The sequence below is a fragment of the Lissotriton vulgaris genome, chromosome 7 (assembly GCF_964263255.1).
Source record: "Lissotriton vulgaris chromosome 7, aLisVul1.2, whole genome shotgun sequence".
NCBI classification, from domain to species: Eukaryota; Metazoa; Chordata; class Amphibia; order Caudata; family Salamandridae; genus Lissotriton; species Lissotriton vulgaris.
Window position 1 is genome coordinate 1,729,503,281 of NC_141695.1, and position 15,833 is coordinate 1,729,519,113.

Genomic DNA, 15,833 nt, shown 5'->3' on the forward strand with positions numbered 1-15,833 from the left:
ACAAGTAGGTGGTAGTGCTGGGCTGAGTTGCTTTATGACTAAATAATGTACCTGGACATATCGCAGGCGTGTGCAGCGGTTTTTTCCGATTGGTGGTCAATATGTATATCTGTATATATTTTGCCCACTGACGGGTGCCAGTAGGTAGTTATAGTTAGGACTGTGTTTCTATTCAAATAGCGTTTTTTCTTTTGCCAATATCTTTAGCGGCGGTTGACGAATCTTTGTGAAATTTTCAAAACGAATGGGGCGTTCCAGTCAGCTCCTGTCCTGTAAGTTTCAGGGTGATTCGTCAGGGCCGAGGAAAAAGGGGGGGTCCCAAAACACGTTTCTCCATGTTAATTTCCATTGGAAATGTTTGTTGCAGCTACAGCTCAACTGCTTAACAGAATTACACCAAATTTTGCAGAGAGGTGGCTCTGGCTCCAGAGTGCAATCTTTGCTTTAAATGGTGTCAATCCATTCAGTAGTTCCTGAGAAATAAAAAAAATCAATATCTAATGGTCGCAGTGGATCTGCAAACCCTCCCCATCACGGGCATCATTTTGATTGGCTGTCAACACTCCAAAGTCATGGCAGCCATCTTGTGACTTGGTAAGACTGAGTCACACAAAAAAAGGGAACACAATGATTTTTTTAAAGAAAAGAGGGCAGGGTAGAAACACCCTTAGCCCCTAGGCTTGGTCAGGGAGTCCCACAAGGACCCACAGGGCCTCAAAAAGCATTATTTTTTAAATCGCGCAAATCCCACCGGACAAAAAAAAAAAATGATGCGTGGTCTCCTGCACTTTGTTTTATTCAGCCTGTGGTGGGCCAGGTTCCAGGGCAATAAAATAATACAGTGCTGGAGCCCGTAGGGCCCCCGTAACCCCTGGGGGGGCACCCTTATTATATTGGGTTGCATGTAGGGTTGCCACCTGCCCAGTAGTGTACTGGCTCAGCTGGTGTTTTAATGCCATGGCAGTTAAAAATTAAAAAAATCTGCAAAACCTGGCATTTTTTTCACAGTTTGAAATGCAGCCTTACCATAGGAAAGACAAATAAAATACTTTGAAACCATTTAAGAGCTGTTTAAGCCATCCACAAATGATTATCAAATCTTAAGAGGCAGAATTACCATGATAAAAAAGAACACCAAGAATTTACAACAAATTATTCTCCATTACTTGCTCCAGAGCTTTTAATGCCTCCCCCCACGCAGCACCGGGGGCCGCCACCTCCCTGGGGCTTTAAGAATTACAGGCGTGGTCATACGCCCTCCCGCAGCCCCAGGGGCCACTACCTCCCCGGACTTTAAAAATTACACACGGGGCACGCAGCCCCCCCACAGTCCCGGGGACCACCACCTCCCCGGGGCATACATAAATTAAGTTTGGAGGTCCGTCCACCTCCACTGGACTTTGCACAAGAAGGGAGCCCTCCTTGGCTCTGGGGACCAGCCCCCCCCCCCCCAATGGTCGGCTCCAGCAATGTTCCGGGGTGCCCACCCCCGGGACATTGCAGTTTGCCATGGCAGGGTGGGAGCACTGCTCGCGCCCTGTCATTGCAAACTTCTGCTCTCTTCCACGAAGCAAAGCAGAATTGCATGTCAGTAGCTCCACTTGTCCAATAGCAATCCCGGCTCCCGCAGGATGCGGGGAGCCAGCAGGGACAGCAGAGGCATTGGGACTCCCCCCACGGTCCCCAACGTGAGGGCCAGCCCTGGGGTATGGGGTTCCCAGGGCCAAAAGCCGCTGAGGGAAGGGGGCCATGCGGCCCCTCCTCCCATATATATATATATTTTTTTAAACGAGGCCAGGCCCCGGGATGAGGTCCCCAGGGGCCAAAGGTGGTCCAGGGAAGGGGGACAGAGGTGGCCAGGTGCCCCCTCCCATATAAGTAATTTAAAAAATATATTAACTAGGCCATGCCCTGGGGAATGGGGTTCCCTGGAGCTGAAATCGGCCTTAGAAGGGGGGCCACGCGTCCCTCTTCCCATTTCTTTATTTTTAAATTGGTCAGGCCCTGGGGAATGGGGTCCCCGGGGCCCACAACATATTAAGATAATAGGGGCCACACAGCCCACCTTCTAACAATAATAAAAAAACATAAACCGGCATCTAGCCAGAGGCCCGCCCCCTCCCTGCACCACTGTGCAAATGCGCCTCCTGGCGCAATCTACAGTGGGAGTTTAATCCCCTTGCATACTAAGGGTCCTTAGGGGCCAACTAGCCCACCAGGTACCTCCAGTAAGCCCCACACAGTAGTATTGTTGAGAGGTGGTCCGTGGCCATGCCCCTTTTTACGCCACTCTACAAACACACCTATTGGTGAACTGCTGATGGGGCGATGAGGTCCTCTTGTTTCCTGAGGAACTCAGGACTAAAGTGGACTTCAACCAACCGAGTAGAAGTGTGCCAGGCATTTGCATAGTGGTGTTAAAAGGGGGCCTTGGACCACTCTCAGCAGTCCAGCAACATGGGGCTTACTAGAGATAACAGGAGAGCTAGTTGGGCCCCAGGGACCCTCAGGAGGTAAGAGGACTTCATCCCCCAACCAAGAGTTCACCAGGAGGCGCATTTGCAGAGTGGTGCAGAAAGTGGGCATGGCCTGTGTCCACCTCTATGCAATCTGGGGCTTACTAAAGGTGTCAGGTAGGCTAGTTAGCCCCTAAGGACCCCCAGCAGCGAAGGGGACTTCAAGCCCCATCCAAGAGTGCATCAGGGAGTACGTTTGCAGAGTGGAGGGCAAAGGGGGCATGGCCGGCTATGAGAGCTTAGCAATCCTGCTGTGTGGGACTTACTAGAGGTAATAGGAGGGGTAGTTGTCCCCCGAGATTGTCCTTGGGGGCCAACTGCTCCAATTCCCTCCAGCAAGTCCCACACAGTGGGATTGCTAAGAGGTCATCGGAGGCCACGCCCCCTTTTTCCACCACTCTGAAAAACGTGCCTCCTGGCACACTACGGGTTGGAGGTGAAGTTCACTTTACTCCTGAGGGACTTTGGGGGCCAAGAAGCCCTTCTAGTACCTCTTGTAAGTCTTACGCAGCGGAATTTCTGAGCGCTGGTCAAAGGCCCAGCCCCCTTTCTGCACCACTCTGCAAATGCTACTACTACATTATAGTTAGTAATTAGTATTTAAAAAACCTTAGAAATTCACTGAAAAAAATAGGTTTCAGCAACGTGATAGTTACTAATTAGCATTCAAAAAACCTTAAAAATTCACTGAAAAAACATAGGTTTTAGCAACGTTATAGTTAGAAATTAGCATTTAAAAACCTTTGAAATTCACTGAAAAAAACCACAGGTTTCAGGGACATTATAGTTAGTTGGGCATTTCACTTTAAAAAAACTGAGAAATGTGGCCGTTATAGTTAGTTGAGCTAACTATAACTCGCGCCCCCGCAATGCACTGCTAATGACGTCACATATTACATCACTTACGACAGGGTCAGTGACATCACTGATGACATCTTAAATGACATCACTGATGACATCATCCAGTGATTAAGTGTTTCTAAATGTTAGGAATGTTATAGATCTATGCCAAGGTGTTGTGAAGAATGAGTGGGTGTATGAGTGGCTGAATGGATGATTTAGTGGGTGTGTGACTAACTGTATAAGTGAGTGATTAAATGTGTCTTAGTGAATGCTAATCTGTGTGAATGTCTGTATCAGTCTGTCAGTTGGTGTGTTTGTGGCTGCATGGGCTAGTGAGTAGCTACATGAGTATCGATATGGGTTAATGATTGGGTGTCTGAGTACCTGAATGGGTGCCTGAGTGTCTGTGCGGGAGGGTGGGGGTTGTGTGACTCTCCGCATGGATGTGTGAGTGGGTGATTCAGTGGGTGTATGGGTTCACAAGTGTGTCTGCAAAGGGTTGTATGGATGAGTGAGTGTGCATATGGCTGTGTTGGTGAGTGAATGGATGGCTCAGTGGTATATGTATGAGTAACTACATATGTGAAATGCAGTATATGTGAGTGTTGGAGTATACAACTGACTATATGTGAGACTGAGGGATTGTGAGAGTGACTATATGGATGGGTGTGTGCTTGTGTCAGTGATTGTATGAGAGTAAGAATGTGTTAGTATCTGTATGAATAAGTGAGGTGGTATGTGTATTACTGTATTGGTGAGTAAATGGCAATGTGATTGAGTCTTTGGATGACTGACTTGGTGTGTGAGTAACTCTATGGGTGAGTGGTGGTATGTGAGTATCTGTATTGGTGTATGAGTGCATATATCAGTGACTGTATTGGTGAGTGACTGTGTGTATGAGTGGCTCCATGGGTGAGTGAGTGGATGTGTGTAGACCTCTTAATCAGTGGGTGAGTATGTAACTAACTGGTATTGGTGTGTCTATTGTTTCAAGAATAGTAGTCTGTATTTTAGAGTGGGTGTTTGAAAGGTTATATTAGGGTGTGAGGAGGTGCTTCAGCTATTAGGTGGATGATGTCATCAGTGATGTCATCTGAGATGTCATGAGTGATGTCATCAGAGATGTCACTGACCATGTCATGAGTGATGTAATATGTGAAATAATCATCAGTGCATTGCGGGGGTGCTAGTTATAGTTAGCTCAACTAACTATAACGGCCAAATATCTCTGGATTTGTATGAGTGAAATGTCCAACTAACTATAACGTCCTTGAAACCTATGTTTTTTTTCAGTGATATATATATATATATGATTGTATGTGTTTTCAGAAAGTACTATAGTTTACGTATTCCTATTTTTTCCATTTAATATAATTTGTAATTTAATTTATCTCATTAAAACTGTCTTTCCTTTAAAAAAAATTACTTTAATTTCAAATGGAATTGTATGTAGCTAAGATTGTCTCCCCTTACATTTTTTTCTGAGATTTGGCTTTCACCAATCCATTTTTTATTTTCCATTAAATCACATACTTCACTTCTTTAGAGAACTGCAACTCTGAAAGAGCTACATTTCTTCTTTTTTGTGTGACCTTTGTGGAAGTGCCTGGAAACGCATAGCACATGGAATCATTTCCTGATGAGGGGGCATCCCAGATGGAGGGACATTCCTTTTTCCTCTCTTAAAGGTACAGGCAAGCCTTCTGTCCTGACCTTCAGTTATATTGGAAGGAAAGGTGTTGCAGATATTGTAGTGAGATGGTTTGTGCTTCTAGATTCAAGTAGTACAGACAGATGAGGTCCATCAATGTAGTGTAGTGGAGAAGTGTGGCTCAATGGTTAGAGCGGCAGACCCTGATGCAGAGGTCTAGCCCGGGCCAAGGGTTCAATTCCCCGCCTCGGCGGGTCTTGGGCTCAAAATTCCAGGGACCTGATAATTCTCGCCTCGTGCCTATTCCAATCATGGAGTCCCACTCTGCAACTCTGGGCAATAGCTTGCTTAATGTCCACAAAGGCCCCCACAACGCTAAGGATGCCTGGCCTCCACCTTGGGGGTGCCCAGGAGTGGACGCCTCACAGGGAAAGCCAGGATGGGTTCCACAGCGGTATTCGTACAAGCGCCTTGAGACCCTTGCGGGTGAGTAGTGCGCTATACAAGTATCAATTTACTTTACATTTACATAGATCTTTCATTTCCCAGAAGGGGACCACATCTTGAAAAGTGATCGCTTCTTGTCTGTTATTCTGACATTTGGAATTTCTTGCCTGGTCCAAAACTGTCCAATGACTCCAGAACTAATCCCAGTCAAGTGTAGCTGATGCTACAGCTGGCTAAAGCACAGAAAAATGGCAGAAATACCAATATCTGATGAAAACCTTTATTTATAAGGTAAAATAACAGAGCTCTTTCCAGGTAGTCTATCACAAACAACGTGTTGTACAAGTCTGAGCTAAGGTTGCCTAGTAGACTAGAGTGCTCAGCAAATTCACCTAATTGACTGATGTTTTGGCTGCTTCTAATCGGGTGAATGTGATACTAAACAATCACTCTGGTTGAGCCAATGGACACCTTAACAGTGTGTACTGCTATTTTAAAGTATCACAGATTCTCAGTATAAAGATAGAGGACCACTCAAGCATGTGAATCTATGAAGGATCGGATTTTTGAGAACCCAGATAAAGTCCATATTACCAGAACACCCCAGGGTAACAGCGCCCTTAATAAGTATATCATTCATTAATACATTCGATTATTGATATTGCATTAGTCAGTCATAAGGTGTACGCTACAAACTGAACACCCACTGAAAAATTAGGATAATGGATGCTACTGGTACCCAATAGGATGGCCCTTGCTTAGTCAATATCTAAACTTCAATTGTCTATAAGAGAGAAGAATCTGTATCATTTGCCCATACTCTGTGAACAGGATAGGTGGGGGTAGTGGGCACCCTGCCAATGTATGGTACATAAATATAGGGAAATCTCTGCTAGGTGTGAGAATGACAGTCTCTCTAGCTCAGGCTGCGGCGGCCACCTCACAATCTTCTCAACCCATCCAACCACATCTCTGTTGCCTCATATCTGCAAAGTGTTCTTAGGCTGGTTGCCCTTACCTATGCTAGATGGTCGAATGTTCCAGAAGAAGGTCTCTGAGTCTTGGCTGCACAGACAGGCAGTGTACTCGCAGTCAAAGCAAAATAAGATCTCAAAATCACTTTGGGGTGGTGCTAGAACAGCATTGATCTGCAAAGGAGAGAGGAAGAGGGCTGTTAGTGTGCACAAAAAAGTCTGTGGGTGCTATGGGCTCACACAAAGAAACTGTTAGGTCCACAGTCTGCGTTCTACAAGGGACTCGATCAGTGTGCACGCTTAGCATGTCAGGTGGGGCCTCTCACACTAAAATCCACATGGTACGGGAAATACCTACACTATTTCTCTGTTAAATTCAACCCCATTTGACCTGCTGACATTTAACACACCTGGTAATTACTAGATGTGGTAAATAAAACCCAACTTATAATTTCGACCTGTGGCAAAGCAAGGGTTTACCAAGGGATCTGAAAAGATCAACCCACTTGTGATCAAGATTCAAAAAGGATCCTCGGGCTTATAAAAAAATAACAGAGCTACCTCCCACTATAGGGCATTATAGGATGTTGGTGACACAGTGCAGATCTACAATCTCTGCAGGATGCAGCCTATTTGGTCACACTACCCCTGTGTCTTTCCTTTGTCTTTTACATAAGGTTTGTGAAAGAAACATTTTACAATCAGTTTTTACACAAGGGACTTTTAAATTGACTTTAAATTGGATTAAATACAGAAATAAACAAAATATTACGAGCCTTTCTGCAGATAGGCGTCTAAAATTATTTTTCCTATTAAATGTTGCGCTTTTAAGGAAACGGTTTGAAATTCAAATGGGGTTTTAGAAAGTGGTCTTGGATACCAGAGGTGGGCAGGACCTCTTATGGCTCATGCCATATCGCTATCAATGACGATCTCTTGAAGGAGAATCATGAAGGGTCTGGGTGACTACAGGTGGGCAGGACCACTTATGCCATATGACAATCAATGAGGGTCCTTTGAAGGAGAATAGTGAAGGGTCTGGGAGACTGCACCTGGTTTTGGATGGCAGGAGCCAAGATGTGGTTTCCCAAGAGAGATTGAGACAGCATCCATTATGCAGGAATCAGTGGCAACAGGGCCAAAAGGAAAGGCAGGGGCATTATCCTTTCTTGTTTTTGGGTGCAGGGAACAGCTGCTATACCTCTAATGAGAATGACTTCTGTCCCTGCTTCAGCCCTGGTTGAACTGACTCTGTAGCAACTCCACCTGCATTTCAGAGAACCTGGCAAGTAGGGATGTTTGCTGTGGGCCACGAGCATATGGTGGTCATTAATAGAAAAGGTTTCAGCAGTACTTCCCTGGTTTTCATCAGCTCAGCCAAAAAATAAGCTGGACAGCCATACCACTAAGAGTAAACAGAAACAGTGAATTCTGTACATGCATTAACCGGCCTAATTGGGAAAGAGCCACACACCCGAGAGTCAGATTGTGTGTGGTGGAAGCCTTGTAGACTTCGTGTAGTGTTAGAAAAAGTTATTCAATGTTTCTGTTTGATAACATTTGACCCTTCATGTTCTACTGCAACCAACGACAAGTATGTCTGAGTAGACACTAGGGATTCCAGGAGGAGAGGACCCAAAATTGAGGTATGGTCCCATAACAGCAAATAATATAATCAGAGGGACGTACACGCATTGATTCATGTGGGACCTCAAAATCAAACAAATAGATGAATGATGGTAGAGTATATGTCCATGAGCGTGAATGCTACGTTGACCGGAAAAGCAGGGATTGATGGGTGTTTAGGTGTGTACATGAATCTGTGGTTTGGTCTGCAAGCCCACAGTGTGCACTGCTCATTTGATGGTTCAAAGTGTAAGTGTATGGGTGATTGCTGAAAAGGCTGGTGAGTTTGAGTATGCCAGTTGTTTAGTGAATGGATTGCTGGGTGAGGGAGTGGATACATTTTTCTTAGAGTATGCGTGTGGTTGTATTAGTTGACGATTTTACTGGGGAAAGAGTGACAAAGTAAGTCAACTGATCCTTGTATAAGGCAGTGGTTGAGATATTGACTCAGTGAATAAGTGATTGGATGAAAAATGATCATAGTTATCAGGTGAGTTTTTCAGTGCCTAGGTTTTGCACTTGCACATTAAGAGACATTGAGTGGGTGTGTTCATGAGTGTGGCTAGTGGCTGTACTAAGGGATAACCAAAACAGCAAGTAAGTGGATGAGATTCTGAAAGGTTTGCTGGGTATAGAAGTTCAACAGTGGGTTAGGGAGTAGCTAGGTGAAAGAGTGAGTAGGTAAATAGTTGTGATACTGAGTAATAGGTTGCTGGTGAGGGTGTTCAGTGGACGTTTGGCTGAAGAAATGGGCGATTGGCTTAGTGAATGAGTGAAACAGTGAAAGTAGGCTGATGCAGTGACGCAGTAAATGGTCAAATGGGTAAATGCTTATGTTAGATTCTATGCTGTTGTGTTTGGCTGGTCGGTACCTGTCTAAATGAATGGGTAGAATTATTCTGTGGTTGAGCTTGTGAATAGCCTGTTGGGTGTAGGAGTGGACAATTGAATGTCAAGTGAAGTGAAGAAAGGTAAGAGGTTACATGGTTGGAGTTAGTTTGAAAGTGGCATGTCACTACTTAGCTTAACTTCAGCAGGCGCAGTATGCAGACCTTATCCCTACTCCCACCGTATCTCCTCTCCCCCTCACCCAAAGCTAGCCACCAGCCATGCATGCTTTACCTACTTATGATCAGCGGGTCTAGCCTGAAGCATGCAGCTTACCTTTAACCCCCTCAGTCCATCTCCCCACCACAACTTACACTGACGCAGCCTTCCAAGTGGTTGAACACAGTGGCCTTAAGGCTGAACCTCTCTCCTCGCACAACAGAGTAGGGCAGAGTCAGCTCGACGAAGAAGGGCTTGAAAGTTGTTATCGATACTGTCGGCGAGAGCCCAAAGCCGGTCTTTGAAGTGCAGAAGCCCATGGCTTTCCACTCAGTGATGGTGTCCGGGAGAGTGACAGAGAAGTTCTGATGACCTGAAGGACTGAGAATGCAGAGAAAATAAGTCAACAGTAGACATTGTATAATAATGCAGGTGTGTTCAAGGCAGTAAGAGTTCTTGCAAGATTCCCGAACTGTACCATCATAGATGGCAGCCGCACATGTGGAACAAGCATAGAAGTCTCCCGGGCTTGCAACAGTTGTGTGGTTTACCAATATTAAAGGGTTTGACAGTGTAATGATTGGCTCATCCACAGGCAGACCATGCAAAAGGTCTCAACAGATAACTAATTTATATTTCTTCAACAATACTAGCCCTTACTAAAGTAGACTACCAACTAATGGCAGGATAAACAAACTGCTCTACTACAACCACACTGGAGGTGGGAGCCCATGCCAATCTGAACTATAGGTTGCTAGGGAGAAAAGTTAGACCACGAGAAGCTTACATGTAGTCAATTGTAATTGTATGAAAGAAGAATATGATATCAGAGAAAGACTATCTGTATACCTGCAGAACCTATTTTGTTTCAGAATTTGGCACATATGTAAAGATATCCTTATACACAATGAATTGAATTAAAAGTTTACTCATTGGCCTCTCCCTATCCTTGTGTGACATGTTGTACGTTGAAGAGAATCTGCATTTCTTTCTTAGCTCCACTTTACCAATGAACAATTGGCTGGATGAAGTAAAACAGCACAGGTAGGCCTGACCCCTCTCCCACTCAAGGTTTCTACTCGCAATCAATTACAAACATAGGGTAATCGAGTGACCCAGTTCCTCCAAAGAGGTTACTCTAGCCCTCACATCATTTCTTTGGGAGTTTTGTTATATCTCTCAATTTGTTTACTTGTAAAGAGATGAGAAGTGGTTCACAGGCTGTCCCTGCAAATTCTTTGCAAAGGCCCTCCATCTATGTCCTTTAATAGTTACCAGAACCCAGATCTTGTTGTTCATTAGACATAAACTACTCTTAATCACTGAAACCTGGCTTACTAATATTGTAAGCTTAACTGTATACACAGTAATCTCACAGGGTTTGAAGATTAACCTCCTGAAGTGAGTAAGCATGAGCTTGAGATCAGTGCCGCCTTTAAGGCAGTGCGACGGGTGCCATAGCATTGGGCACCAAGGTGTGGGGGCGTTGCATTTGAAAATATCTCACGGGGTTAAAGACGCTTACTGCAGAACTCATTGTCAGGCGATAATAATCTTATTAGTGCAGACAACCCCAACCTTAGCATGACATTTTAAAGACCATTTTTGTGTTTTTCCAGACTGAGCTCTCTTCACATATAAAGCCTACCAGTATGGGCGATATGTACTCCTGCCCCTTGTAATCCTGAATGTCTTTTGTAACTTTTCCTATACATTGATTTACATACTTGCATGAATCATTGTCTCTGTATAATATTTGTGTGCATAAAGAGCACTGACACCCTAATTCAGGATTAATAGTGTTATAAAGAAATTTAAATTTGAAAAACGAGTAATGAGGGGCACTTTTGGGAGAATGGTAGTGAGGGATGCATAAAGAAGGTCATGGGGGTGGAGCCAACAAAGATCATCACACCGGGCACCATCAGCCCTAAACAGTGCTTTATTTGTAAAATAATATGTGCTATGGCCCTAACGAGGAGGCCAAAGCAGTGTGCACAACCCATTGCCCCTTCACCGCTGCCAATAACCGTACCAAAACAACTGCTAACAATCTCTCTCGCCTGCAAGTATGACAGTTCAGATCATTCCAGGTCCTCAAAGCTAAAGGAATGGCTGGGGAGGCATGACTATTTTTTAATGTACATTGTATTTATAAACAACCGTTGTTCTGCTCATCTCTAAATTAGATGAGCAGCGCCACCATGTGGCATAGTCTCATAAGTGTGGTGATGCCAATTAAGTGTTGGTGCCGAGCACCAGAAACCAAGTAAATGCTGCTGCCGAGCATTGGAAACCACCGGCTCAAATTAAGCACTGGCACTAAAACTGACCCTGCTTGCGAGGATCCATAGGGTCATACTGTTGGTTCTTATATTAACCCTTAAATACTTCTTCAGAAGTGATTTTTCACAATCTTCTCTTTTCTACCTTGTATCTCAACTTCACTATGCCCTCTAAGACTACTATATTATTGCATCAATCGTTCTTAATCACCCCTCTGGATTGTCCAATGTGACTTCAGTATCTGAACTGACCTGCCAGATCGCAATGCCATAAAAGGATAAAATGAATCTGTTACACTTTGGCCCAGATTTATCAAATATTAACGCAACACAATGCAGCAAGACACTTTGCTGCACTGCGAGAAAGGGAGAGGGCAGGAATGCACCATATTTCATATTTTGTTTGTAACATGGCACATTGCTTTCCTCTCCTTGCTCCGGTGCACAAAAAGTGCTGCCTGGCGCAAACGCAGGCACCCTTGTGCCAAGGGTGCTTGTGTTGTAGGCGCGATTGTTATGTGCAGAAAGGGACACCTACCTGCCCAAAAACAATCCTCTGAGGCTTTTTCCTCTTGCTATCTGTGCTGCAGAATGTAGCACAAGTAGAAGGTTGAAAAAACAAAGAGAAATACACATATTTCCCTTTGTTATGCCGCCCCTAGGAAAGTGTAGCATTTGGGGGAATTCCCTGTTATATTCCATATAGGTATCATAACCTAGGCCCCGGTAATCTGATTACCTGCCACCTATTTTTTTCCCTACATTACACTTGTCATGGTTTACAGGGACTGACCTTTTACCTAGATATTACACTGCAGTCAGAACGCGGGGGTTTTCCTAGTTTGAAATCTCCTACATTATGCATGAGGATTCATGGAAGCACAGCAGGACTACCAGCTCCTGTATAAAATCTATGTACAAAGTTCAGGCCCAACGTCATCCTTAGGCCGACACAGTAATACAGCAAGGTTGGACCCCTTGGGAAACCTATGTGTGCATATACATCACATCTTGCTAAGAGAGGGCAGAGGAGACCGAGACTTCCTGGCCGACACACTGTCAAGAGAAGCTGAGGTTCCTGCATGTAGACACTCCAGCTTGCATTGGTCTAACATCCTTCACGGGGTGTCCAACTCGAGACCAGGACAGGATCCCAAAGTCTCTCACTTCAGGTAATGGGGTTGACTAAATCCTAGAGAGATTCTAGCGTCAACACCAACATACATGCTAGGTACACTTAGGGACATCTAGTTAGGGAGGCATCGTAGGAGTATGCATCTTTTATCATGTGTTTTATATATTCGTTTGTATTCATGACTGTTGTTATGTTATGTTATGTTAGTGCTATTTGTATTGCGCACGGCTGCTCCAGCGAAGGAGCGTCCCGGCGCACCGACAAGGTGGCGAACACAACACAACTGGGGAACAGAAATAATTATTAAGAAATTGGGGAGTGAAGGATTTAACAAAGCTCAGAAAATAAATGAGTTTTAGCGGCCTTGCGGAAGGAGAGCAGGTCACCAAAGGTCCGGAGTTTCAAAGGGAGAGCATTCCAGAGTGCGGCTGCCCGCACCTTAAAAGAGCGGCCCCCCACCCGACTGAGTTTGAACCGAGGGGCTACCGCTAATTCTTGGTCTAGCGAGCGCAGAGTGCGGCCCGGGATGTAAGGGCGCAAAAGTTGGTGCAGTAAGGGAGGTGATAGGCCCTTCAGAATTTTGAAGGAAAGGCACAAAACTTTAAAGTGGATCCGCTGCCTAACGCGTAACCAATGCAAGGCTCGCAAAGATGGACCGGCCGAGCAAAACCTAGGAAGACCTACGATCGCTCTGGCCGCAGCGTTCTGCACTCTTTGAAGTCGAGTTAACTCAGCCTGGTTTAATCCTATAAAAAGGGAGCTGGCATAGTCCAACCGCGCCAAAACCGTTGCTTGCACCACCAATTGGCGAGTTGCGGCATCAAAGTATTTAAGGGCAGGGCGCAGATTGCGCAGGATGCCGAAGCAGCAAGCCGCCGTCCTTTTGGTGTGGCCAACGAAGTTGAGGGAAGGGTCCAGCCAAACACCAAGGTTTTTGATCTCCGCAACCGGAGTGGGGGTCGGCCCCAGCTCAGAGGGCCACCAAGTATCTCCCCATAGGTCCGTCCGCTTCCCAAAGATCATCACCTCCGTTTTTTTGGCGTTTAGTTGGAGACAGTTGGAGACAGTTGGCCCGGGATGTAAGGGCGCAAAAGTTGGTGCAGTAAGGGAGGTGATAGGCCCTTCAGAATTTTGAAGGAAAGGCACAAAACTTTAAAGTGGATCCCTTGTAGGATGGTAAAGCTATACCATCCATTTATTTTTATCGTACTGCTTATCATTTGTATCTTATACCGCCAAACCGTTGTTGCAGCTCATCTATTCTACACCAGAATACCAACTGTTCAATAATTCTTATTGAAAACATCCAGCCTGTTTATTCTGTGTATTTCTCTGGAACAGACTAAGTGAGCACAAGTGACTGAGCGAAAAGAGGTATATTGTTTTCACGGTCCTGAGGGATCAGGGTTGTCATGATCGATGGTTGCTAAAAACTATTCTCTCCTTGGTAAGAGGAGATTCTAGTGGCACTGTGAGCTAGTTGGTACACGAAGGCCAACATACCCGGTGGGGGTGATCAGAGTTCGTCTGACACTAATCCTACAGTGTATTTTGTAGGTGTGGGCGGCAAATTCCATTCTGCTCGCGGAACGTGCAAAATTTCGGCATTTTCTCGTTACGGGCGGAACGTGAAAATGTCAAAACGTCCGCAATCCGCGGCGGAACAGAAGCATGTTCATTGATAGTATGCAGGGTAGGGTTCTTTCTGGCACAGTGCTCCTGTCACAAAAATTAAAGCTCAACAGGAAGCACTTACAAATATAAATAAAGCAGGTGCCCGAGTTTTAGCTCAAATTCAGTAACTCATTAATCAGCCCAAAAATATCTTGAGCTTTGTCGAGGCTGGGCAGGTGTGCTTTCTCCCCATATCTACCCTCAAAAATTTGCTGTGATGCTTGATGGAGGCCTTTGCATCCTTGACTTTTACAAGCGCAATACCCGTGCAGTTCCTGTGAACAGGAGCTTCTTTCTCCTCATCTGCTGCTCTGATTGGTGTCTGACCTTTTATAAACACAAGAGGCATGTGAACTCGCATAGATGTCCCGCCCTTCTGGCCCTGCCACACACACTAGCAGTGTGCACCGTCTTCCCGCCCTTTACCCACTATGATGGACAGTTCACTCAAGGGAACATGGCGCCCTTCGGCGCGATGGCAAAGTTAAGCACACATGGTCACTGGAGACAACTCCTCTGGCCCTTTACGCAGCTGTAGTGTGGGTAAAGCACTGTACATTTACCCAACGAGGTAGCATTTACTGATTAGCCAGTAGAAAGTACTCCAGTTGAGTAGAGGTATCGCACAAAATAGTGGCGTCTTCTTGGATAAATATGCAGGTCAGGATTCCTTCTGGCACGATGCTCTTATCACAAAAATTAAAGCTCAACCGTAAGCCCTTACAGATATAAAGCAGGTGCCCGTGTTTAAGCTCAAATTCAGTAACTCCTTAATCATCCCAACAAATTGTGAGCTTTGTCGAGGCTGGGCAGGTGTGCTTTCTCCCCATATCTACCCTCGAAAATTAGCTGTGATGCTTGATGGAGGCCTTTGCATTTGCATCCTTGACTTTCACTAGTGCAATCCCGTGCAGTTCCTTTGACCAGGAGTTTCTTCTTTCTCCTCATCTGCTGCTCTGATCGATCTCTGACCTTTTATAAACACAAGAGAGGCGTGGGAACTCGCAAAGAAGCCCCGCCCCCAAAATCTCTGCGAACACGCAAAATTCCGCGTGTTCGCAGAGATTTTTTGGCGTTTTGTGAAATGCAATTTCGCAAATTCCGCCCACCCATAGTATGTTGTCTAAACGTGCAGATCCTGTATACTTTTTATAGGAACTACTAACGACATCCCTGGTCAGTGCTTATGGCTTGTGAATAAAGCATTATGTTTAGATTCTGCCCGTGAATGCACACGGTGTTTGGTAACGTGACTGCGTGACTGTAATTGCTGGAGTTTATTATGTGTATATACATATATATATATATATATATATATATATATATATATATATATATATATATATATATATATATATATATATATATATATATATATATATATATATCACTTCACTCCGCGTTTCTATCAGAATTCCTCCTCCAACACGGACAAGGACCATTGAATTGGTGCTTATTTTAATATTTTATTCTTGCAGTGTCGTCATAATGTTTTGGCTCGTTCGAGCCTTGAGCACATGACATTGTACTGGCATTTTGCAACCTATTTTAAAGTGACAAGTGCATGTTCATTGGTTTCACGTGAGTAGTGCAACAATAGACATAAAAGAGTTAACCAAAGGTTATCGTTACATT

General features: G+C 44.8%; 1 protein-coding gene across 1 annotated transcript in view; it reads right to left on the reverse strand.

Annotated features, from left to right (window-relative positions):
* Window positions 1–15,833, reverse strand: part of LOC147706478 (alpha-2-macroglobulin-like protein 1) — a 384,979-nt gene that overhangs the window by 168,487 nt on the left and 200,659 nt on the right. The window contains exons 19-20 of the mRNA XM_086929616.1: window positions 9,260–9,485; window positions 6,476–6,605 (exon numbers count right to left, since the gene is read on the reverse strand). Coding sequence (XP_086785742.1) covers window positions 6,476–6,605; window positions 9,260–9,485 — 356 coding nt within the window. The remainder of the gene's footprint in view (window positions 1–6,475; window positions 6,606–9,259; window positions 9,486–15,833) is intronic.